Source organism: Colobus angolensis, unplaced genomic scaffold (genome assembly GCF_000951035.1).
Source record: "Colobus angolensis palliatus isolate OR3802 unplaced genomic scaffold, Cang.pa_1.0 Scaffold124, whole genome shotgun sequence".
Taxonomy (NCBI): Eukaryota; Metazoa; Chordata; class Mammalia; order Primates; family Cercopithecidae; genus Colobus; species Colobus angolensis.
In genome coordinates, this window is record NW_012113586.1 from 907,993 (window position 1) to 932,436 (window position 24,444).

General features: G+C 40.1%; 1 protein-coding gene and 1 pseudogene across 1 annotated transcript; one reads left to right on the forward strand and one right to left on the reverse strand.

The window, feature by feature from the left end:
- Positions 1-23,795, reverse strand: part of LOC105505262 — a 25,736-nt pseudogene extending 1,941 nt beyond the window's left edge.
- On the forward strand, positions 7,831-8,416 carry LOC105505261 (putative RNA polymerase II subunit A C-terminal domain phosphatase SSU72-like protein 2). Its single transcript, XM_011933050.1, is given in 2 exon segments — positions 7,831-7,887; positions 7,889-8,416. Coding segments are annotated over 2 exon segments (585 nt in total).
- Positions 23,796-24,444: the final 649 nt, after the last annotated feature.

Below are 24,444 nucleotides of genomic sequence, written 5' to 3' on the forward strand. Positions count from 1 at the left end.
GTCTCGATCTCCTGACCTCGTGATCCGCCCGTCTCGGCCTCCCAAAGTGCTGGGATTACAGGCTTGAGCCACCGTGCCCGGCCCTTTTTGTACTCTTGGCTCCTTTTACAGTCTCTGTGCAATTTGAGTTTCTGGAGAGACAGTCTCATCTTTTTAAAAATTAATCTGGTGGCAGAGAAAATATGGAGTTAGTTTACCTTCAAGTGGTAAATGACCAACATTGTGAAGTATTCTCTAAGCCTGCGAGTGATAATGGTTTTAGGAAACAGATGCCTCTAACACTTCCCCTGTCATTTCACATCCCCTGTTGTTAGGAGCTGTGGAGAGTAAGAATTAAAATGAAAAACTAGTTTTCTTAGCACACTCCTTGCACTGCAGGGGGGCTTACAGGTTATGGGTAAGTAGAAACTGAAAAGTTTTTTTTTTTTTTTGAGATAGTGCTGGAGACTCAAAAGCAATTAGTTGCATTAGGAAAGGCATCAGAGTAGACTGAATGTGGAGGGCCAGGCCAGCAGTGGGGTGCTATGGTCCTAAAGAGACTGGGCTCTGGGAATCAGAGGGTGAGACTACATGACAATATATCTTAAGCCAATGTGTCTGTAGGTTTAAGGTAGATTGGAAAGCCATAATTTGCAAAAACCACCCAATATTTAAGGAATGTGATGAAGCCAATAATTCAGGACTTATTCCTTCTTGTGTTGTAATTTTTGCCGTGGCACCAGAATATGAAATAGCTTCCAGGAGTTCTAGCTATGAGCTTGGAGTTTCTGTGTGATTGCAATCACATGGTGACAACACTCAGAATCTAAATTGGACTTCTGTTATATTCTCACCACTCAATTTGTCTTTTAGCAGTTTAATGGGTACATTTTAGAGTCTTCCATTTTGTGTGGAATTAGATCCTCCCCTTGAAATGCTGTAATTAACATCACTTAAAAAAAAACTTGAATAGGCCGGGCGCGGTGGCTCAAGCCTGTAATCCCAGCACTTTGGGAGGCCGAGACGGGCGGATCACGAGGTCAGGAGATCGAGACCATCCTGGTCTACACGGTGAAACCCCGTCTCTACTAAAAAATACAAAAAAAAAAAAAAACTAGCCAGGCGAGATGGCGGGCGCCTGTAGTCCCAGCTACTCGGGAGGCTGAGGCAGGAGAATGGTGTAAACCCGGGAGGCGGAGCTTGCAGTGAGCCGAGATCGCGCCACTGCACTCCAGCCTGGGCGACAGAGCGAGACTCCGTCTCAAAAAAAAAAAAAAAACTTGAATAAAATATTGAAACCTTAAAAAACAGAAAAGATACATTTTTCTCACCACTATATGGCACATACTCTAAAACTAACCACATAATTGGACATAAAATAATCCTCTGTAAATGCAAAAGAACAAAAATCAAACCAAACACACTCTTAGGCCATGACACAATAAAAAACAGAAGTCAAGACTAAGAAAATTGCTCAAAACCATGAAATTGCATGGAAATTAAACAACATGTTCCTGAATGACTTTTGGGTAAATATGAAATACATAGAAATTAAACAACATATTCCTGAAAGACTTATGGGAAAATAATGAAATTAAGGCAGAAATCAAGAAGTTCTTTGAAACTAATGAAAACAAAGATATAACATACCAGAATCTCTGTGACACAGGTAAGGCAGTGTTAAAGGGAAATTCATAGTACTGAATGCCCATATCAAAAAGTTATAAGGTTCTCAAATTAACAACCTGACATCACAACTGAAAGAACTGAAAGAATTAGAGATGCAAGAAAAAATCAACCCCAAAGCTAGCAGAAAACAAGAAATAACCAAAATGAGAGGGGCTAAACTGAAGGAAATGGAGGCATGAAAAACCATTTAAAAGATCAATGAATCCAGAAGTTGGTTTTTTGAAAAAAAAAAAAAAAGATAAAATAAATAAATAGTCCACTAGCTAGACTAATAAAGAAGAAAAGAGAGAAGATCCAAATAAACACAACTAGAAATGACAAACGAAATGTTACCATTGACCCCACAGAAATAAAAATAATAATCAGAAACTACTATGAACACCACTATGCACACAAACTAGAAAACCTAGAATAGATGATTAAATTCCTGGACATATACACCCTCCCAAGACTGAACCAGGAAGAAATTGATTCCCTGAACAGACTAATAATCAGCTCCAAAAATGAGTCAGTAATATATAGCCTACCAACAAGAAAAAGCCAAGGACCTGATGGATTCATAGCTGAATTCTACCAGATGTATAAAGAAGAGCTGTTACCATTCCTACAGAAATTATTCCAAAAAAATTAAGGAGAAGGGACTCCTCCCCAACTCATTCTATGAGGCCAGCATCATCCTGATACCAAAACCTGGTGGAAATACAACAAAAAAAAGAAAACGTCAGGCCAATATCCTTAATGAACATCGATGCAGAAATCCTCAACAAAATACTTGCAAATGAATCCAGCATCAAAAAGCTAACCCACCACAATCAAGTAGGCAAATGAATCCACATCAAAAATCTAATCCACCACAATCAAGTAGGCTTCATCCCCAGGATTCAAGGTTGATTCAACATATGCAAATCAATAAATGTAATTCATCACATAAACAGAACTAAAGATAAAAACACATGATTATCTCAACAGATGCAGAAAAGACTTTTGATAAAATTCAAAACCCCTTCATGTTAGAAACTCTCAATAAACTAGGTATTAAAGGAACATACTTCAAGATAATAAGAGCCATCTATGACAAAACCACAGCCAACGTTATACCAAATGGGCAAAGGCTGGAAGCATTCCCCTTGAAAATTGGCACAAAACAAGGATGCCTTCTCTCACCACTCCTATTCAACACAGTATCGGAAGTCTTGGCCAGAGAAATCAGGCAAGAGAAAGAAATAAAAAGCGGAAGAAATAAAAAGAGGAAGAAATAAAAATAGGAAGAGAAGAAGACAAACTATCTCTGTTTGCAGACGATGTGATCTTATATCTAGAAAACCCCCATAGTCTTGGCCCAGAAGCTCCTTCAGCTGATAAACAACTTCAGCAAAGTTTCAGGATACAAAATTAAAACACAAAAATCACTAGCATTCCTGTACATCAACAACAGCCAAGCCAAGAGCCAAATCAGAAAGGTTGTCCCATTCATAACTGCCACAAAAAGAATAAAATACCTAGAAAGGCAGCTAACCAGGGAGGTGAAAGATCTTTACAATGAAAATTACAAAAACTGCTCAGAGAAATCAGAGAAGACACAAAAAATGGAAAAAAAATCTCATGCTCATGGATGGGATCATTAAAATGGCCATACTGCCTAAAGCAATTTACAGATTCAGCGCTATTCCTATCAACCGACCAATGACATTCTTTATAGAACAAAAAACAAGTATTTTAAAATATGTAAAGAACCAAAGAAGAGCCTGAATAGCCAAGGCGATCCTAAGCAAAAAGAACAAAACTGGAGGCATTAAATTGCCTGATATCAAACTATACTACAGGGCTATAGTAATCAAAACAGCATGGTACTGGTACAAAAACAGGCACATAGACCGATGGTACAGTAGAGAGCCCAGAAATAAGGCCACACACCTGATCATCTGATCTCCGACAAACCTGACAAAAACAAGCGATGAGGAAAACACTCCCTAATTCAATTAATGGTGCTAGGATAACTGGGTAGCCACATGCAGAAGATTGCTGCTTGACCCCTTCCTTGTACCATATACAAAAATATACTCAAGGTAGATTCAAGATTTAAATGTCGGCCGGGCGCAGTGGCTCACGCCTGTAATCCCAGCACTTTGGGAGGCCGAGACGGGCAGATCACGAGGTCAGGAGATCGAGACCATCCTGGCTAACACGGTGAAACCCCGTCTCTACTAAAAATACAAAAAAAAAAAAAAAGATTTAAATGTCAAATGCCAAACTATCAAAACTCTGGAAGACAACCTAGTCCATACCATCCTGGGCAGGGAAAAGCACAAGTATTTCATTACAAAGACACCAGAGGAACAACAAAAGGAAAAATTCACAAGTGAGATCTAGTTAAATGTAAGAGGGTCCACACAGCAAAAGAAACTATCAACAAAGTATACAACCTACAGAATGGGAGAAAATATTTGGAAACTATGCATCTGACGAAGGTCTAATATCCAGCGTCTATAAGGAACTTAAACAGATTTACAAGAAAAAAACAACTCCATTAAAAAAATTCAAGGGGGCCATGCTTTCTGAGGCCAAACTAATAAATAATTTAGTGAGTGAATTGAGAGACGGGATGGTCTTCCTTGAGATCCAAATTTGATTTCACAAATATTTCAAAACAGGAAGCAAAAATATAAGAAACCATGAAGAAAAGATAAGGGACTTGGAGGAAAAATCAAGAATAACAAAGTGTCACAAGCAGTAAAAGGTATTAATGGAGAGAAGACAATAATTAAACCAAGAATAGTAGATTATTCCTTGAACTGTAATAAAAGGCTCACTGTTTCAGGTTAAACTATGCTCTCTCAACAGAGATGAAAAGGGGGTGATATTGTCCCTAATGGGGCAAATATTGATTCTTGGGGGAGTGAATAAAAATCTCACTCTCTTTATGTACAAAGCACAAATACAGTACATAAACAAATATACAATATACCTGTGCTATTAAAATTGTATGAGATGGCGATTAGGAAAAAGTGTCTAAAAAGGCTCCATAAGTGGGGATTGATGAAAAAATGGAGAAATACTGGACTAGAGTGAAGAGAAATAAGAAACATTGAGGCATCTGCTGGTAAAAATTTTGAACACTAAGGAGAAAGAGAAAAATTTTACAAACATCCAATTAAAAAGAGCATCTTATCTACAGAAGAAGAATGATGCTGGAATTAGACTTTTTATCTCTCGTGCTGGAACAGACAGTGGCACGACAGTTAAGGACTACTGAGAGAAAGGACTACAGCCCAGCAATCCTGTACCCAGCCACGATGTGGCCCCTGTGTCAGGGTGAAGGAAAGATACACAGCAATTCAGACAGTTTATCTCCTGTGCTCCCCACAGAGAAACCTACTTGAGAGAAGACTTTCCAAACATTATCACTTATGTGAACCTGAACAATTCATGGAAATGGGAAGAAAAGAACACAAACCTCTGGGGTTCACCAGTAGACTTTGTGATTCACTGGTTTGGGGTCTACATTTTCATTTTTTACAAGTTCCCAATTAATGCTAATGCTGCTAGTCTAAGAACACACTTTGAGAAACTTTAAGGTGTTTCCTAATTTGTTTGTGTGTTTGTTTGTTTGCTTTGCGACGGAGTTTGGCTCTTCTTGCCCAGGCTGGAGTGCAATGGCATGATGTCTGCTCACTGCAACCTCCGCCTCCCGGGTTCAAGCAATTCTCCTGCCTCAGTCTCTGGAGTAGCCGGAATTACAGGCACCCGCCACCATGCCCGGCACATTTTTTTGTATTTCTTTAGTAGAGACAGGGTTTCACCATGTTGGCCAGGCTGTTCTTGAACTCTGGACCTCAGGTGATCCCCCTGCCTCAGTCTCCAAAAGTGCTGGGATTACAGGCGTGAGCCACCAAACCCAAAACGATGACTTCAAGTGAAATGATGTATAATAAAATTAATTTTATCATAGGCTAATTGATATGAACAAGAGTCACAAAAACATCACCAAATTTCTAAATAAAGATTCAGCACACTTAGAATATTAAACTTAGAAACAAATGTGAGCTGTACATACAATTAAGAAAGCCTAATAAAACCTAGTAAGATTATTATTCACCTAATTTTTGGTGAATCAGTGGGTGATGGCGGTTGCAGTTGTGGTAAGTTAAACCAAGGAATAAATGTTTGCAAAGAAAAAATCGTAAGGAGTACCTCATACTACTACACAATTAAAAAATCAATAATGACAGACACTGCAGGCTGGCTGATCTATTTTGTACTCTCATCGTTATTGTCTTGCATTTGTATGATTACTGGATGTTTTATGAATTTTTATTTTTCAATAATTTGTATTCATTCACTCATTTTCCAACCTGATGATTCCAGTTCAGGGTGGCAGGTGGCTGGAACCTATCTTGGCAGCTCTAGGTGTGAGGCAGGACCCAGTGTTGGACAGGACCCCATCCGGGGCACAGGGCACACCCTCACACTGGGACCATAGAGATATCAGTTCATCTAATTTGCACATCTCTGGGATGTGGGAGGAAACAAGAGTATCCAGAGAAAACCCACACAGACATGAGGAGAATATGCAAACCCCACGCAGACATTGGCCTGCCGGAAGTCAATTTTTTAAATTAATATTATAATAAAATGATATTATTTGAGGCTGGGCACAGTGGCTCATGCCTGTAATCCCAGCACTTTGGGAGGCTGAAGCGGGTGGGTCACTTGAGCCCAGGAATTTGAGACCAGCCTGGGTAACATGGTAAAACCCCATCCTCTACAAAAAAAAAAAAAAGTTAACCAGACATGGTGTTACACACCTGTAGTTCCAGCTACTCTGGAGGCTGAAGTAGGAGGACTGATTGAGCCCAGGAGTTTGAGGCTGCAGTGAGCCATGACGGCACCACTGCACTCCAGGCAGGTTGACAGAGCAAAACTGTGTCTCAAAAAATGAAAAAAAAAAAAAAAAAAAGATGTTATTTGAGAACCTGCTGTATTTGCAATGTAAGAATCACCGTAAGAGGGACGTAAAAAAATACAGTATGTTGCTTCAAAGATAGATTTTGTCCCTGCACCAGGGACAAAAGTGATGTCTCTGATCTGATTTATACTGAAATGAACGTGAGCTATACACACATTTAAGAAAGATTAATAAAAACAAGTAAAATTGGGCCGGGTGAGGTGAGGGTGAGCTCACCTATAAATCAGTCCTGACTGGGTGGGGCCACCTGTGTGGAGAGTTACTGAATTAGGAATTTAATCATTTTGATTGTATTTGTGAGTAGCAGTCCATTATCATAATCCAATCAATTCAAAAGTGACTTGATTATCTTATTTTTTGAAACCCCATTCATAATTTTAAAATCTCTTTTATTTTCTTAATAAATTATACAACTACTAAAAAAATTCTAAACATTGCATTTAAGTGTAGAAAAGCTCAAACACAGCTGTACTTGGAGGCAGAGGATTGCATCAATTCCTGCATTCCCTGAAGAATCATTATTAGTTCAATAATATCAAATGCAGAAAAATGTGGTGTTCAATAACGCTTAAAATAGCATAAGCAGATACATTGTTCAGAACGGGATTCTTTTTGTATTGGTGAAAAAAATTTGTGAGTTTCTGGACAAAGCTATATACAGTGGTCCTATGACTTATGCAACTGCACTTCTTGAACATTATGAAAATTAAAACAAGCAACAATATTTGTAATTCATCATTAAATAGGGTGCGGCCTTGGAAATTGTCAGCATGTTTATCATCCAATTTCATGTCTGAAGGTCCCTGGAGAGTCCTATGACATGCTTGCAGGAAGCTTAATTGTCTTGACCATTGTGAATAGCAGCCCCCATTCACTAGTACAACCAACAGAGCAAACTCCAGATTTTAAATGAATCCGGACTGGGTGGTGCCACCTTTGTTGACAGTTACTGCTTGAGGTAATTTAATCATCTTAATGGTTCTTGTGATGAGTTAGGAGTCCATTATCACAACCTAATCAATCCAGAAGTCATGAAGTCTCCACCCACTAATTAAGGTGACTCAATATAAACCTGCCTCCTGTGCCGCCACATTAGCTCATTTGGAAGACCTGGGTATAGGTGGTCATCTCCTTGGCTCAGAGTCCGTGCTGCAGCTGAGGCAGCTGTGTCTCTCTGGTTCCCAGTGGCCGCCATCATGCTCTTCTCCTCACTCAGGGTGGCTGTGGTGTGTGTGAGCAACATCAACAGGAGCATTGGAGGCCCACAGCATCCTCAGGAGAAAAGGGCTGAGTGTCCGGTCTTTCGGAACTGAATCTCATGTAAGGCTGCCAGGACCAAGACCCGGTCGTCCTGTAGTTTATGATTTTGCAACAACATATAAGGAGATGTACAATGACCTCCTCAGGAAAGATAGAGAATGTTACACCCACAATGGAATCTTACACATCTTGGGAAGAAATGAGAGAATCAAGCCCGGTCCAGAAAGATTTCAGGAGTGCACTGATTTGTTTGATGTCATCTTCACCTGTGAGGAGAGTGTCTATGACACAGTGGTGGAAGTTCTGTGTTCCAGAGAACAGCAGACCTTGCAGCCTGTGCATGTGATCAACATGGACATCAAAGATACCCTGGAAGATGCCACCCTGGGAGCTTTCCTCATCTATGAGCTTTGCCAGTGCCTGCAGCAGTCAGATGACATGGAAGACAGTCTGGAGGAGCTGCTGTTGCAAATGGAGGAGAAGGCAGGAAGAAGCTTTCTTCACACCGTCTGCTTCTACTGAAGATCTGGGCTGGTGTTGTCCCCTTTCTCAGTAAGAACTTAGGCATGGACTTTAGTCCAGATTTATTGTGAGAAGCATCTGCAAAGACCTTCCACTGAGTGCTGTTTGTATTACTTTTGTACATATCACCTGGAAAGGGACGATTACCAAGGAAATATTTTATGGGTAATGAGAAGGACTAACAGTTTTAAAAGCACTGAAACATGCTGGGCATTGTTCTAGGCATTACATAGAATAACAAATTTAGTGCTTGTATCATTCTACAAGGACACTATCCCATCATGACTGCATTTTCTAGATGAGCAAACAGAGTTGATAATGGACCGCTGGAAAAACGATTTGTTTAAGGGTACTCAGCAGATAAATAACATTGTATAGATAAGCACCTTTTAAATGAACTTTCTTTTCGCAATTTGAGTGCTATTTTTTTAATTTTAAATTTTTTAAGTTAGTTGAGACCAGTGGAGTGTGGCATATTAACTTAAATGTTGTTCTTCTTTAATGAGAGTATAATATTACATGTTTAAAGAGAAATGTTTTTACCTATAAATCATATCTTTTTTACTGGTGCTCACTTTAATAGATAAAATCCAAGTTGGATAATGAACTACATATTACTGTAAAATTTGGAATTATCTACTCAAATAATAGTTCATCAAATTAAATGAAATAAAAAATTTAAATAAAAAGTATATTCTTATTTCTGTTTGGGGGATGGATTTCAAACCACTAAGTGACATGCTTTTGTTTAAACCTTATGAATTACACTGAAAAAAAGGGGACCTTTCAGAGTGAAAATTTTATTAAGTTTAAAATGTTCATTGCTTTGAGCATTGAGAACATCAGGTGATAAACCTAATGATGTTTTCAAGGAGAAACAAGTGAAACACTTCATAATCCTTGGTAGTGGCACTAAACCATGTTCATTAATAGGAGAAACATAGATCAAAAGTAGTTGTTCATAGTTGAATTAATTTACATGTTATCTATTGAACTAGACTTATTATGGCAATCTAAAGTAATAGCAGAGATTAGCTCTTAAAAGACAATGAGTTTATTTGAATGAAGGATTGGAATCAGGAATGCACCAGGTATAACAAGTCACAGGTGTATCCTGAGACGTTGGGATAAGGGGAAACTTTTAAAGGGAAAAAGAAGTCCACAGAAGCTGCTTGGAAATGAATATACTGGTCACAGCAGCTGATTGCAGGAGTTGGCATTAGCTTATTGGTGCAGACAGCCATTGTTAGGCATGTGTTCTTGCGAGAACATTTTATCTGGAATGCTGCAGTCTTGAAGAAAATGCAGTTATAGAAATACGTGTGGCCATGCAGAATGAGCAAAGTGTGTAAGACCTGCTGATGGTGTAAAGCATGTAGGATATGCCATAATCGCTTGCGGGTTTTAGGGAGTCCTTGTGATAGTTCTTATCTCAAATATACAAGCATGGGCTCCCCTCCTTCATGACCTTCCAGCTCCACTTCATCAGCCTTCTCCACTGTGAATTCAGGCTTTTTCACGTTTTCCATGCTGGACACTTTAGAAAAAGTCCCTATGTACTGCCCACATTTAAGGAGAGTGAACTTGTGCTCTACTTCCTTGTGGGTGGATTATCCGTGTAAATTATACGGACTTACTCCACACAGATGTGTCTATTCTCCCCCCCATGAATGTATGTATTCAGTTATTTCTTCATAGCAGTATGGAATCTTGGATATTTATTTTTCTATGTGGGGTTACAGTTTGATCCTTCTTTGTTCTGTTGCTCAAACTGTTGCTGTTTTGGCCATTGCAAGCGCTTTCAGTTGCCTCCTGGGCCCTTTCACATGCCCCATCGTGGTGTTTGTTTTGTTTTACTCCATTTTTCACGGGAAAGGAAACTCACTCTGGCATTATGAGATGCCCCAGGTTCATCTTATATATTTCCAGCCTCAGTCCCATAATCAACAATTTCTCCAAATCATCCTGTTTGTATTACTGGAGGACGATGAGAGTAATCAAAATCGGGTGTGCTTGATGCTACAAAGGTACCAGCGTTTTCTGTCCTGCATCCTTTGGCTACGTTTAATTTTTTTCCACTTGTCTTAATTTTTAGTTTGATTGTGAGGCATCTACATATAACTTTCTTTGTTTTTAAGCCTCCTTGAAGTTCCATGAGCTTTTTGAATCTGTAATTTTTCAGCTTTTTACCTAATTTGAATAATTTCACAATTATTGCCTCAAAAACAAAAATCAGTCCCGTTCTTTCTCTCACCTCATTTTGAGACCCAAACTACACATCCGTTAGACCTTTTGATATTGTTCCTCCAGTACCTGAGGATCTCTTTCTTTTCTTTTTTGTTCTTTTTTTCTCACTTCTTCAGTTGGATAATTCTGCTGATAGACCTTATGGTTAATTTTTAGAAGTAGGATTACTGTGGCCAAAGAGAAGTATAGGCCAGAAACAGTGGCTCACGCCTGTAATCCCAGCACCTTGAGAGGCTGAGGCAGGAGAGTCGCCTTGAGGCCAGGAGTTCAAGACCAGCCTGAGCAACATAGTGAAACCCTCTCTCTACAAAAACATAAAAAATAGAAAGTAGCTAAGTGTGGTGGCACATACCTGAGTCCTAGCTACTTATAAGAGACTACTTGGAAGACAGAGTAAATGTGTTTTTAAATTTATTAGATATTCAAGATTCCCTCCATAGAGGTTGTAACATTTTTCATCACCACTGGCAAACATGCCTTTTCCCTCACAAACTTGCCAGCAGGGTATAGTGTCAAGCTTTTGAACATTTGTCAATCTGATACTTTGTCAGGTACATTTGTGCATCTGTAAAAATAGCTTCCAGCCATTCTCTCTGCTGAACACATGTGCCATTCCCCTATCATGATGTGCAGTCTCTTACCTATCCCCTTTTATCCAGGGACATTTGCCTTACAACTTGCTTCAACCAACAGACTGAGCTTGAAGTATTACATACTCTGCTTCATGGATTCGACTTGTGTAAAACCACAAACAAGCCACATGGTGATTACATAATCCAGGTCAGACCTTGGGGTAGATTGGACATGGGACCAGGAGCAGTGCCTCACACCAGTAACCCAAAATAAAAAATTAACCTAGTGTGGTGCCATGCACCTGTACTCCCAGCTACTAGGGAGGCTGAGGCAGGAGAATTGCTTGAACCTGATAGGCGGAGGTTGCAGTGAGCCAAGATGGCACCACTGCACTCCAGCCTGGGCAACAGAGCGAGACTCAGTTTCAAAACAGAAGAAGAAGAAGAAGGAGGAGGAAAGATTGGACGTGGGAATTGAGGAGGGAGAGGAAGTAAAGGAGAGGAAATAAAACAATTACAAATAAAGCTGTTAACATACTTCTAATGTTAAGTTTTTTTCATGAAATATAAAATATTTCCCTCATTTTTTGAGTGTTTTATTAGTTTTCTTATGGTAATTTTAAAACGGAAGAAAAAACACACATACACAAATACAGAAAACCAAACAAAATAAAGGAGTTGGTTAAGAAAATATTATAAGGCATACATCAGGTAATCAAGAAATACAAATTTGTCAGACACACCTAAAGCAAAGTTCATTTGACTGGTCCTTATCACAACATCCTTCTTTCTGGCATAACTCACTTTTATAGTTAAGATTTATCTTCAAATCTTCCTGAAATTTGTATCCAAATGTCAGTTTTCGTCTTCAATAACCATGTGAACACCCATTTGCCTCTTTCTCTGGCTACTTCCTCAAGAAACCATTGTATTTTCAATACAGCAAATCTAAATCTGAATTTCCCACTCTACATAGTAGATAGTCAGATATAGGAGGTAACCATTACAACTTCCAATCAGAGCTCCCCTCCCTCTACCCAATAAGCCAACACTAGAGGTGTTCAACAACCTAGAAAGTCTTCTCACCATATCTGCCCAACACATAATCATGCCCCATACTTCCCACACCCTGATTTTTAGTGATAATATTAGCTCTCACCTCTCATGCTTCCTCATACCCAACTACTGCCACAGTTCTTAGAAATTCTAGCATCCACACAGATTATCCACCCAACACCCTCAACACTCTCACTTCTTCTCCAATTGCACTTGTCTACACCCCACCAGAGACACCCATGACCATAGTCATGAAGAACCTCACCACCAGATCAAAATCTGAAACAGTCATGCCCCAACTATAAGACCACATCTTGCCATTCACTTTTGCTTCTTTATTTTAACTATAAGGGCTGTTTGACCATGCATTGTGCCACAACCCATGGATTCCACCCTTTCTGGTTCAAAGTCAGGTTTCATGGTTTATCACTATAATTACACCCTTTCAAACTCCCTCAGCATTTCTGCACCTTGCTCTTCTGTCACATTTGCATTGTCCATGTCCAAACAGAGAGAAAAGAGAAACTCAACCACCTTGTCATGTTTTTCCAAATGGATTGGCTGGAAAAAGTAATATCTATGGGACAGTCGCACCTTTATCTTCAGAAGAGCTCTCAACACTATCACAAAAACCTACATTCAAGTTTGTATTCCCATATTTTGAAACAATTATCTATACCAAATATCCTCACCCCTATCCCCAGTCATGATTCTGACTGTCCACTGACAGCTGATGGCCTTATCTTAAGCCACATTGACAGAATAGAAAGAAACTATCAGTGAGGAAACACCTCACTGCCCTACCACCAAAACTTCCACTTACGTATTTGGACCCAGCCACCCTGAAAGTCAGAAATCTGAGAGTAATTCAAAAGTCCTCCTTTTCTCATCAAGAAGTCCGCTCATTCAGCTCTAACATCCCTCTCCCATGTGTCCATTCCTCTGCCTTTTCACAAACACTTCTTTCCTCCAAGCTTCCAACCTCTCCTCCACGAACTACTGTACCAGCTGGGTTCCCCACTTCCAGTCTTGCCTCTTACTACCTACACTCCAAGGGGAAAAAGAATATTTTCTTAAAACTTTGATGTGAAAGTTGTTACTACCAAGATGAAGTCCACTATCGTCAGATCCAGGTGAAGTGGAGCTGGAGGGTCATGAAGGAGGGGAGCCCATGCTCGTATATCTGAGATAAGAACTATCACAAGGACTCCCTAAAACCCGCAAGAGATTATGGCACATCCTACATGCTTTACGCCATCAGCAGGTCTTACACACTTTGCTCATTCTGCATGGACACACGTATTTCTGTAACTGTATTATATTCAAGACTACAGCATTGCAGATAAAATGTTCTCTCAAGAACACATGCCTAGCAATGGCTGTCTCCACCAATAAGCCAATGTCAACTCCTGCAGTCAGCTTCTGGGACCAATAAACTTTGTTTTAAAGTAGCTTCTGTGGACTTCCTTTTGCCTTTAAAAGTTTCCCCCTACCCCAACCTCTCAGATGTACCTACGACTTGCTATACCCGGTGCATTCCTGTTTGCAATCCTTCGTTTAAATAAACTCGTTGTCTTTTGAGAGCTAATCTCTGCTGTTATTTTAGGTTGCCATAATGAGTCTAATTCAGTAGATAACATGTAAATTAATTCAACTATGAACAACTACTTTTGATCTATGTTTCTTCTATTAATGAACATGGTTTAGTGCCACTACCAAGGATTATGAAGTGTTTCACTTGTTTCTCCTTGAAAACATCATTAGGTTAATCACCTGATGTTCTCAATGCTCAAATCAATGAACATTTTAAATTTAATACAATCTGAATCTCTCAAAATGAAAGATTACTTATTTCAGTGTAATTTATAAACCTTAAACAGAAACATGTGGCTTAGTGGTGTGAAATCCATCCCATCCCCCAAACATAAATAAGAATACACTTTTTATTAACATTTTTTATTTTATTTTATTTGGTGATCTATTATTTGAGTAGATAATTCCAAATTTTACAATAATCTGTGGTTTATTATCCAACTTGGGTTTTACCTATTAAAGAGAGTATTAGTAAAATAGATATAATCTATATGTTAAAACTTTGTCTCAAATATGCAATATCATATTCTCATTAAAGAAAAATGTTTAAGTTAATATACTTCATTGGTCTCAACATAAATTTTTAAAATTTATATATATGTAATATATATAACATATATATACACACACACACACACACACACACACACACACCATTCAAAAAGAGAAAAGGGAATTTATTTAAAAGGCAATTTAAAATGGCCATAATTCCGCCATCATACAGATCAGTCAGTGTTTAAAATGATGGTAGTAGCACAGTGGACAGTCTTTGATCATTATGTAGAATATGCCTATGCATCAGGAAAGATATTAGAATATTTAATAATGTATGTACAGCTGGTGGTTAGTTTGTTTAAATACAAATTTAATTACCTTATTGGATATTTGATATTTGGTTATTTAATCACAGTCATCTTTAACAGCTACATTGATTGGTGTTTTGTCTCCTGTAATCCTTTGATGGCCTTTTCTTGCCTACATTTCACAGAGGTTCAGACAGCGGTAGTAGGTCCTAGGAGAGTTTATTGATGAAACAGCTTCTGCAAGATTTTAAAAGTTTCGTTCTTTTATAGACTGATTTAAAAAAAGCAAATGATTAATAAAAGAAAATATACATTTGTTGGTAACTGATTTTAATTATTTTTTAAAACCTGGACCTTTCTGGAAGGGCAGCGTATAAAAACATCAGTCTCGAGGAGGGGACAACGATACTACCTCACTACTCCACCTGCAATGACTGGTTGTTCAAACACAGTGGAGTGTGTAGCTATATGTTTTATAATTCATAATGATAGCCTCAATCATCAAGAAATACTTTTGATATTTTATTTTCCCTCAGAATATCTAGAGTGCTAAATTTTTAACTACCTTTTTGTTGAGTCAAACTGGGATTCTGATTTGTATTAAAATGGTAAGCTCCACACTGCTATACTATCATCCTGGAAGGGTGCTGTATGACTGAGGAAGAGTGAGAGAGAGAATCAGAGAGAGTGTGTGTGTGTGAGAGAGAGATGCTAACCTTGTAGCATATGAAGAATGTCTGTACGCTGGTATGATAGTTATGTAATCAGTATATTTGGTTTCTAGATCACTGTGCTTCTTTCTTTTCAATCTCTAATTAAAGATGCTTAAATTTGGTTTGTTAATTCTATTTCAGAAATTATAATTTTAGTTTATATTAATTTCATTTATATCTTACTGAAGAAATCTTTCCAGTTGGGAGGAAGTTCTAATATTCACATGTTCTAATACTTTGTTTATTGTAAAACAGTTAAATTTGGAGCTATGTAAAGCCTTGTTTTCTCTGTGTGGTTCAGCTACTTTCCATTTGGTATTACACACTCAAATTTCCATTTATCTATTAAAATTGCCATTTTATTAAACCTTTTTATGCACAGTAGATTCAACTTGTGTCTGAAAATGTCTCCTGTGCTTTTTTGATTTTGCTGACTTTAAAAGGATTAATTTGGACAGACATTATGAAAGGAAAGGTTGCGTTTAACATATTTTTTGAACGTTGTAGGACAAAACGTAGCTCATTACCCTTGAAGTGACTGTTGTACCATGTTTGTGCACATGCTTCAGAATCCTAGGGAAGAGAATGTTCCTACTTGCAGTACATCAAAGGAATGGATGATGGACCGTACTATTCATGTTTTGAAACATAAATGTTCACTTTAAAGCAATTGCCATAACAGGGAAAAACCTGAACTTTCATTGGATTTTTGTTAATTTTCCTCATTTTGAATTATGTGCACTACCATAGCTACATCAGTTTGATACAGCATTGAAAAATTATCAGTTATATTTTGCTGCTTATGATCTATTTGTAGATTAGGATTAAAATGGACTTAATCCATTTTTAAGGCTGTGTGAATTTTTCTAAACAAGAACCATTTGCAATATGGATTTTCATAGAGATCAAACCAATTATAACTTATCATTAGGAGTCGCAAGCACATGTTCATATAGTCCAGGTAAAAATACACTAATGAGTATTTGGTAAACCCCAGTAGGCTTTTACCATTAGCATAATTTTGTGTTGTACAATTAAGTTACAATTTTATCTCTAATTTTGGATAATATTCTAATATTCATTGGTTAACAATAAAGTCATGAAAGCTAAAAAATAAAAAGTAATAAAATTAAAAATTAAAAAAAAAAACCCTTATGTCCAGAACTTACAGGCTAGCTGGATTGTTTTTAACAAGATCAAAGTAATCAAAGCAAAAAATATGTAAGACTGATGAGCAAGGTCTGTTTTCTAGGACAGTGTATTTTCTCTAACATACCTTTTTAGTAAGTGTAGTTTACTACTACAAATGTACATACAAGCTGTGAACCCTGAGATGAAGTGTTACATTTTGCAACAATTATTTTGAGATTTAGCGAAATATTTCAGAAAACTTCTTGGAGAAAAAATTAATATAGGAATAAATGTTATGCTAACAAGAATGAGAATGTGCATATATCTAATATAAATAGGGTCTTTCCCCACGTCAGGAATGTTGTAGTCATTGTTACAATTTTTAAATTAATCTGTAACTTCCTTATTGTCACAACAAAGGATAATGTTAGCCCAGAAGATTGCATTTCAAAGCTGCTTATGTCGACTGCTCCCTTTTAGGTTTTTCATTATCTTATTTTGTATGCTGTTTTCTTTTTTGTTTGTTTTTTGTTTTGAGACAGAGTCTCACTCTGTCACCTAGGCTGGGGTGCAGTGTCACAATCTTGGCTCACTGAAACCTCTGCTTCCTGGGTTCAAGCGATTCTCCTGCCTCAGCCTCTCGAGTAGCTGGGATTACAGGTGCCTGCCACTTTGCCTGTCTAATTTCTGTATTTTTAGTAGAGACAGGGTTTCGTCATGTTGCCCAGGCTGATCTTGAACTCCTGGCCACAGGTGATCCACCCGCCTCGGCCTCCCAAAGTGCTGAGATTACAGGTGTGAGCCAGCATGCCCGGCCGCATACTGTGTTTTCAACTAAAGTTTTAACCAAGGATGTATTAAAGTGTTTGGGACTTATACATTTTGCAGCATCTGGCTGGTACCTTGATAGGCGGAAGCTCAAGAGGAATGAAAATGGGGGATGGTATGTGTCTGTCTCCCTCCGTGGTCCCTCAAATGAGTGTGAGCCCCTCAGACACTGGGAAAAACTGCACATGCAGCAGGTGCCTGTGCTTTGGTGAGGTGCTGACCGTCACGGCCATGGCCCTGGAACAAGAGAGGCCAGCAGTAGAGTTCTACCTGAGAGCCTGTTCTGAACAGTCCCTCTGCTCCTTCAAGGTGTTCTCATAAATATTCCTTTGAAGGTAATGCTCTGTTACTGCCCCCCTTCTGGGGCTGGAGGACTGCTTGAAGACAGGTCATCCCATGGATTGTCATGGGGGCTGCAGAGGTTATAGGGAGAGGCACAAGCAGAAGGTGAACATGAGCACCCTATTTCTGCTCCACTTAGCTGGAGATGGCCTATGTTTGTCTTTATCTCTCTTTGCAGCCTATATCTTTCATCTCTAAATCTGATGATCTTCAGAGTCAGTTTAGAGAAAGCACTGCAATATGGAAAGAGCCCTGAGCTGAAATTTGTACTATCCGGGTGGCCTTACAAGGAATTAGGTGGCGGGGGGAACGGGGTGGTCCTTTGACCGCAAGGTATGGACACCGTTTCTAAGAAGTGATGTTTATTGAACCAAATAGGAACAGTGCCTTCCGTAGCTCTCATTTCACTCTCTCAACTTTGCAATGATATCTTAGTTCTAGCATCACCGTTTTGTAGAACTAGAGATTGAGGCTTACCAAGGTGAGTTAAATTATCCCCAAATCATGGGGGCAAAGCCAGGACTTCGTCCCCAGTCTGTGTTGAAAGCTCATTTGGTTATCTCTGGTCAGATTGTCACCTTTTGAATACTCCATTCTTTCCAGCAGGAAAAGGTTCAACATCACCAGGAGTAGGTTATCTCTTGTGGAGAGAAATGTGATTTTTCGTTATAACTCAAACATATCCTACTTCTGAAAGGTGTTTAAAGCAATAGCCAAAAATAATAGAATGTATAGGACAAAAAAGTAAAATACAAATCTGGTACCACATATGGGAAGGCTGGAATCACAGAAATACTTGTTCTGTAACAGAAAAGTTGTCTTCTATGATTATACATAATATTGAACTCGGAGCTACCCAGTATCCATGACAACATTAAGAAAATAAAATAAATCTAAAAATGTTGTTTCTCAGGAGGAAGAGTTTTTTTTTTTTTTTTTTTTTTTTTTTTCTTGGATGGAGTTTCGCTCTTTTTGCCTAGGCTGGAGTGCAATGGTGCGATCTCAGCTCACTGCAAGCTCCACCTCCCGGTATCAAGCAGTTCTCCTGCCACAGCCTCCCAAGTAGCTGGGACTACAGGCCCACCACCATGCCAGGCTAGTTTTTTGTATTTTTAGTAGAGATGGGGTTTCACCGTGTTAGCCAGGCTGGTCTTGAACACCTGACCTCAAGTGATCTGCCCACCTTGGCTTCTGAAAGTGCTGGGATTATAGCGTGAGCCACCGCGCCAGGCCCGAATGCTTATTTTTTTAAACCAGTGGTACAGGGGTATACAGAATAGAGCATGAAAGGCCCACTTCGTCCTCCTCCATCACTCTCACTCCCCTTCACAATGGAGTCCACTTCTACCCACAGTTGAAAGAGCTTCCACAGTCTTTGGAGTCACACAGGAGTGAGTTTAAAGTCTAACTCTCCTACTGATTTACTTATCTGGGGAACCTGGAACAAGTTACTTGTCATCTCTTAGCTCTAGTTTTATCATCTAAAAATCTGAAGTTAGCAGTCTTGAACTCTCTAGTTGGTAGTGATCAGCAAAGGCACTTGGCCCAGAGTACAGCAGGTGTTCAGTGGAGAAACTTCTCTTTCCATCCTGTCCTTCTTTCTGATTCTCATTTTCCCACATTGCTCCATCTCCTCCCCAGGATACTATACCTTTCACATTGACTTTCATGATAGACTCTCTGTGAGTGACACAGAATTTATCAGTGATAGAGGTGGTGTAGATGATGACCAAGAAGTCCTGGCAGGCTCTTTTAAGGCATGACTCATCCAGAACGTCTCCTTCCAGCACTGTCAGCTTGGTCTTGTTCTGGAGCTTCGTATCAACATGGGTCAGGTCGTTGCAAGGATTTCTGGATCTGGCTAGGAAGTTTTCTGATAAAGGTGATGTTTCATAGGTGTTCAAGGATGGTTAGAGTGGGGGTGTTAGAGTGGAGGGTGTACATTCCATAAAAGGAACAAGTAAACAAAGGCACAGAAATCAGCATGCATAGCGGTTGATTGGGAAAGAGCAAATATTTGTTTGTACCTCACCTCATTCCAGGAAACTAATCTGAACAGTGCGTTGTCAAGTGTGCTTGGAATATAAGCATTGCTAGAGCCATGGGAAGCTCACCGTATTTCTTAAGGGGAGTAAGGTGATTATAGAGAGTTGGTTATAAGAGGAAAATATTTTAATTTAATTCTATTTGTAACCAGGAATAATGATTTTGGGTCTCTGGCATCTTACTAAATAACACCTATTAATTATATGTAAAAGAAGTAGAAAAACAGACTGGCCATGGTGGCTCACCCCTGTAATTCCAGCCAGCACTTTGGGAGGTTGAGGAGGGTGGATCGCTTGAGCCCAGGAAGTTGAGACCAGTCTGGACAACGTGGTGAAACCCTGTCTCTACTAAAAGTACAAAAATTACCCGGGCTATAGTGCCTACTTGGGAGGCTGAGGCAGGAGGATGGATGGAGCCCAGGAGGTGAAGGTGGCAGTGAGCTAAGATTATGTCTCTGCACTCCAGCCTGGATAGCAGAGCAAAACACTGTTTCAAGAAAAAAAAAAAAAAAAACATAAAAGAGAAACAGAAGCAGAGTTGTGATGCAGGAAGTTAACCTTGGCTTGAGGATATAAAACGGACTGGTATAGGGGATATGAGAAATCCAGGTGATCAAGAGATTAATCAGAATGTCTGTGCCAAGGTTTAGATGAGGGCTGGAGGCAGGGTCCAGCAGTGGAAGCAGAGGAGGGGAGAGATACACCAGATTGGAATTTCAGACCTTACCTTGAAGGTCCTGGTACCTACTGGAGCCGGGCTGAGAGGAAAAGGGGAAGATAAAATCACCCCCACAGTTTCCTGCTTGGACAACTGGGAGGAGAGTAGAGCCATGACTCAGGAATTATAGATAAAATGATAAAATGATGAATTATGAATGAATGAATGAATTTCATTGATATGATGAATTTTGTTGAAAACTCTTATCAAATAGCATCAAAAGCAGACAGAGATGCTGACAATGAGTTAGCCACCGATGAACTAACATCCCAGCTGTCTAGCCAGGGTTAGTGGTTACAACATCAATGTTTTCAGGCTCCTCTGAAATCCACAGGTAGTGATGCTGCCAGTAAGGTTGTCACCTGGAATTAGCCCACAAAATGAACACCATGCTACATGGAACTCAGATAAATACGCTACACTCATTTGTGCTTTATAATCTGCATGCGGCTCACGGCTTGCGTCTTTCCTTTTATCTCTATCTGATGAGGAAGCTTTTCTGAATCCCGCTTTATTGGTGAAGAAACTGAGGCTGAGAGAGGTTAAGGAGAGACCTAAGATCAGGCTTCTAGTGAAGGCTCAAATCGGCCCATCCCACCTGTCATTTTTGTACCCTGTACCCCAGGTGCAGGACTGGCTGTTTAGAATCAACTTTTCTGAGAAAGAGTAAGAATAAGCCAGTTTAACTGAAACTGGCAACAAAGGCTAAAAAGCAGTGATAGTAAAATTCAGAGTGAAAAATTCAAGGCTGGAGAAATTCCTTCCTGGGGTACAAGTAGGACCATTTGCTCTCCTGATGCCTCTGCCATGTTTTGTCTATTTCCAGACCCTTCCCTTTGTCAGGCAACTCTAAGAAGGCCCTGCAGTGGGGGAGGTAGGAAAGAGGCTGCTGGGGAGGAGGTGGCTAACAGCCTGAGAGTGGAATTTTCTCTGATTGTTTTTCCATCTCTGTCCTTCCTACTCCCTTCCTCTGCTTCTTTGCTGCCAACTTCAGAAAGACTGGCTCAAAGGAATTGCTATGTCAAAGCAGAAGAACTCCAAAGCAGAGAGAAAAGGACTCTTCCCCAGTGAGTTTGCAGGGATCTAGAAGGACCAGGAAAGGGGACTTTGTTGATGAAGCCATAGCTTCCTCTTTCTCCAACGCACTTGGAGACTTGTGGACTTGGCAAGTGTTTTATGTAGACTAAATGCAGTTGCTTTTATGACATGACTTGAGCTAGAGGGAGGTCTAGAGAAGCTGCTAGACAACTACAGCTTAAGAGCACAGAAGCTGCACTAGGCTGTCTGGGTTCAAATCCAGCTTTGCCATAATCTAACTGAGGCGCCTTGGACAAGTTGATTAACTTCTCTGTCTCGTCATCTGTAAGAAATAAGGCTAATAATATTACCAATCTCATAAGGTTGTTATGAGCAGTAAATGAGTCAGCACATGCAAAACCTTTAGCACAGTGCCTGGCACAGAAAGAACACTGAAATGATTCTCTGTATTATCTTCATACAGACCCCTGCCCATCCATTATGCCCCCTGCATTTTCACTATAGGGGAACTGTTCCTCTAGGCTGAGTATTGCTTTTTTCCTGATATCAGATGCTAGATTGCAAATATTGCTGAGACACAAGGATTACAAACATTTAATATTGGTTGTGCATTAATATTTGTTTATCAAATACACCATTAAAACAGAGTGGAGGAAATGGGACATTTGCAGAGGTCAGAGAAGAGTGAAAGAAGAGTAGATTGTTGGGTGTGGTCCCGGAGTGCAGTCAATGGGGGGCTTCTCTGTGCACAGGGCAGGACTCTCTGGGCAGCCAGAGCCCACATGTAGACACACAGTCCCCCCAATCCTTTGGGTTGGGGAAAATGACAGGGAATTGTTTTGGGACACACATGGAGGCAAAGGAAGAGACTGAAGGCCCATTTTGCCAAGTATCAGCTCCAGGGCCAAGTGATGAAGCCTCTGGATGAAGCTCTCGTCTGAGCTCTGTTACACATTAAGCAGATGTTCTTGGCAAGTCACGCTATGTTTCTGCACCTTGATGGGTTCTTAGTTCAGTTGGATGTTACCCCCACTTCTTTTTCTTTTCTTTTCTTTTTTTTTTAAGATGGAGTCATGCTCTGTCACCCAGGCTGCAGTGCAGTGGCGTGATCTTGGCTCACTGCTACCTCCACATCCCGGGTTCGAGTGATTCTCCTGTCTCAGCTTCCTGAGTAGCTGAGATTACAGGGGCACACCACCACGCCCGGCTAATTTTTGTATTTTTAGTAGAGACAGGGTTTCACCATGTTGGCCAGGCTGGTCTCAAACATCTGGCCTTGTGATCTGCCCACCTTGGCCTCCCAAAGTGCTGGGATTACAGGCATGAGCCATCGTGTCTGGCCTGTGACCCCTCTTCTAACTCCCTCTTGGGTCTATTTGCATAAGAAGTTGCTCCTTCAAATTCTGCTGTCAATTTATTTTGGTGATAACAGAGACAAATGGTTTTAAAAAAAGCTATATATGTGAAATCTAAGTGAGACATGTCTGGCCTCATATTGCCTCTTACTCTGTCTCTGCTCTATTCTGTGCACTTGTGTGCACTCTCTCTCTCACTGATGCTGTCTCTCTCTCACTCTGTCTTTCTCATTCTCTCTTTGTGATTCTCCCCCTCATTTGTCTCTTTCTGTCACACACATGCACACACACACTTACACACTCATCCTTTTTTTCCATTTCCTTTTATTTTGCCTTCACTAAAGATGCTAAGGATGCTACAAAACAAAACAAAGCCTGGGGAAGTCTAGACAGACAGGGACCCACTGGTGAGGTCTCCAGGTAAATGGTGGTCTTTGTGAATGTTGCACAGCAATTGGCAAAACAAAATGCTTCAGAACAAATGAGTTGTAGACAAGAAAGAGAATTGATGTGGGATTTTTTTTTTAGATGAGAAGAAAAAATGCGTGGCGGCTGAAGCAGCTGCCTCTCAAGTTCTGGGTCAGGGCCAGAATCCAGTCTCCAGAGATGACATCCAGTATCTTTCCCACTATGCCATTTTATACCATTTAATATTTCTTTTGTGATTACTGTGGATGTGGGATTGGCTTTGATTTGACTACAACATTCCATAACTTGCTAGACAAGGTCCACCTCCCAACATGCATGGAGGGTTTAAGATGGAGCCACTCACCCATGACCCAAGTTTACTTACTGGAAAATTCCTCCCTCAGCTCTGGTCTGAAGGCCTTGTCCAACACCCTGATCTCCTTCAGCTCCTTCTCCTCCACCAAGAGGCGGACGACCCTCTGACCCAGAAACCCTCCTGCTCCTGTCACAAGGCAGCTCCAGCCCGTCATGGCCAATCCAAAGTAGCAGGAAACCCTCGCCAGGAAACAGAAGATGCTGGAGAGCAGATCTGATTAGGGTGATCCAGGAGGGGACTAAGAAGGGTGGTCAAATGCTTATATATTCACACAGATCCCTTATTTTCTTCCACCCTCTGTTTTGCAAAAATTCCATGTCCCCACCACGGCCAGTGGTAGTTGAAAAAAAAATGCAAAAGCTCCAGCCATTTGTTAGATTGTTAAAAGGTGGACAGAGTAATCAGGGTGCTGGTCACCTCATCCCCTATGGCAGGTCTGAAGCTTTATGCACTGTGGCTTCTGGCCCAGGTCATATCAGTTTGTACTCTGGCCACACACTCATTGCTGTCTCCTCCTGCAGGATCCCTTATCTCAGAAGAATACTGACCTTTATGTTATATCTAGTTCTTCCCAGGAACAGTAGGAGAAATCCAATCTTAATGCTGCAGTGTGATAAAGAGTCTTGGGTTTAGCCTTAACAGGACACTGGCCAATTGATACCAGCTGTCTGGGATCTGCAACCTGTGATCTTGGGGAGAAATCTCCCAGTGAAATGTGAATTTTGTTCTTGTGCAATAAATACATCTGGAGGGAAATTTACGTTAGCCCATTATCTCCTCTGTCAGAGTATCATTTGAAATGC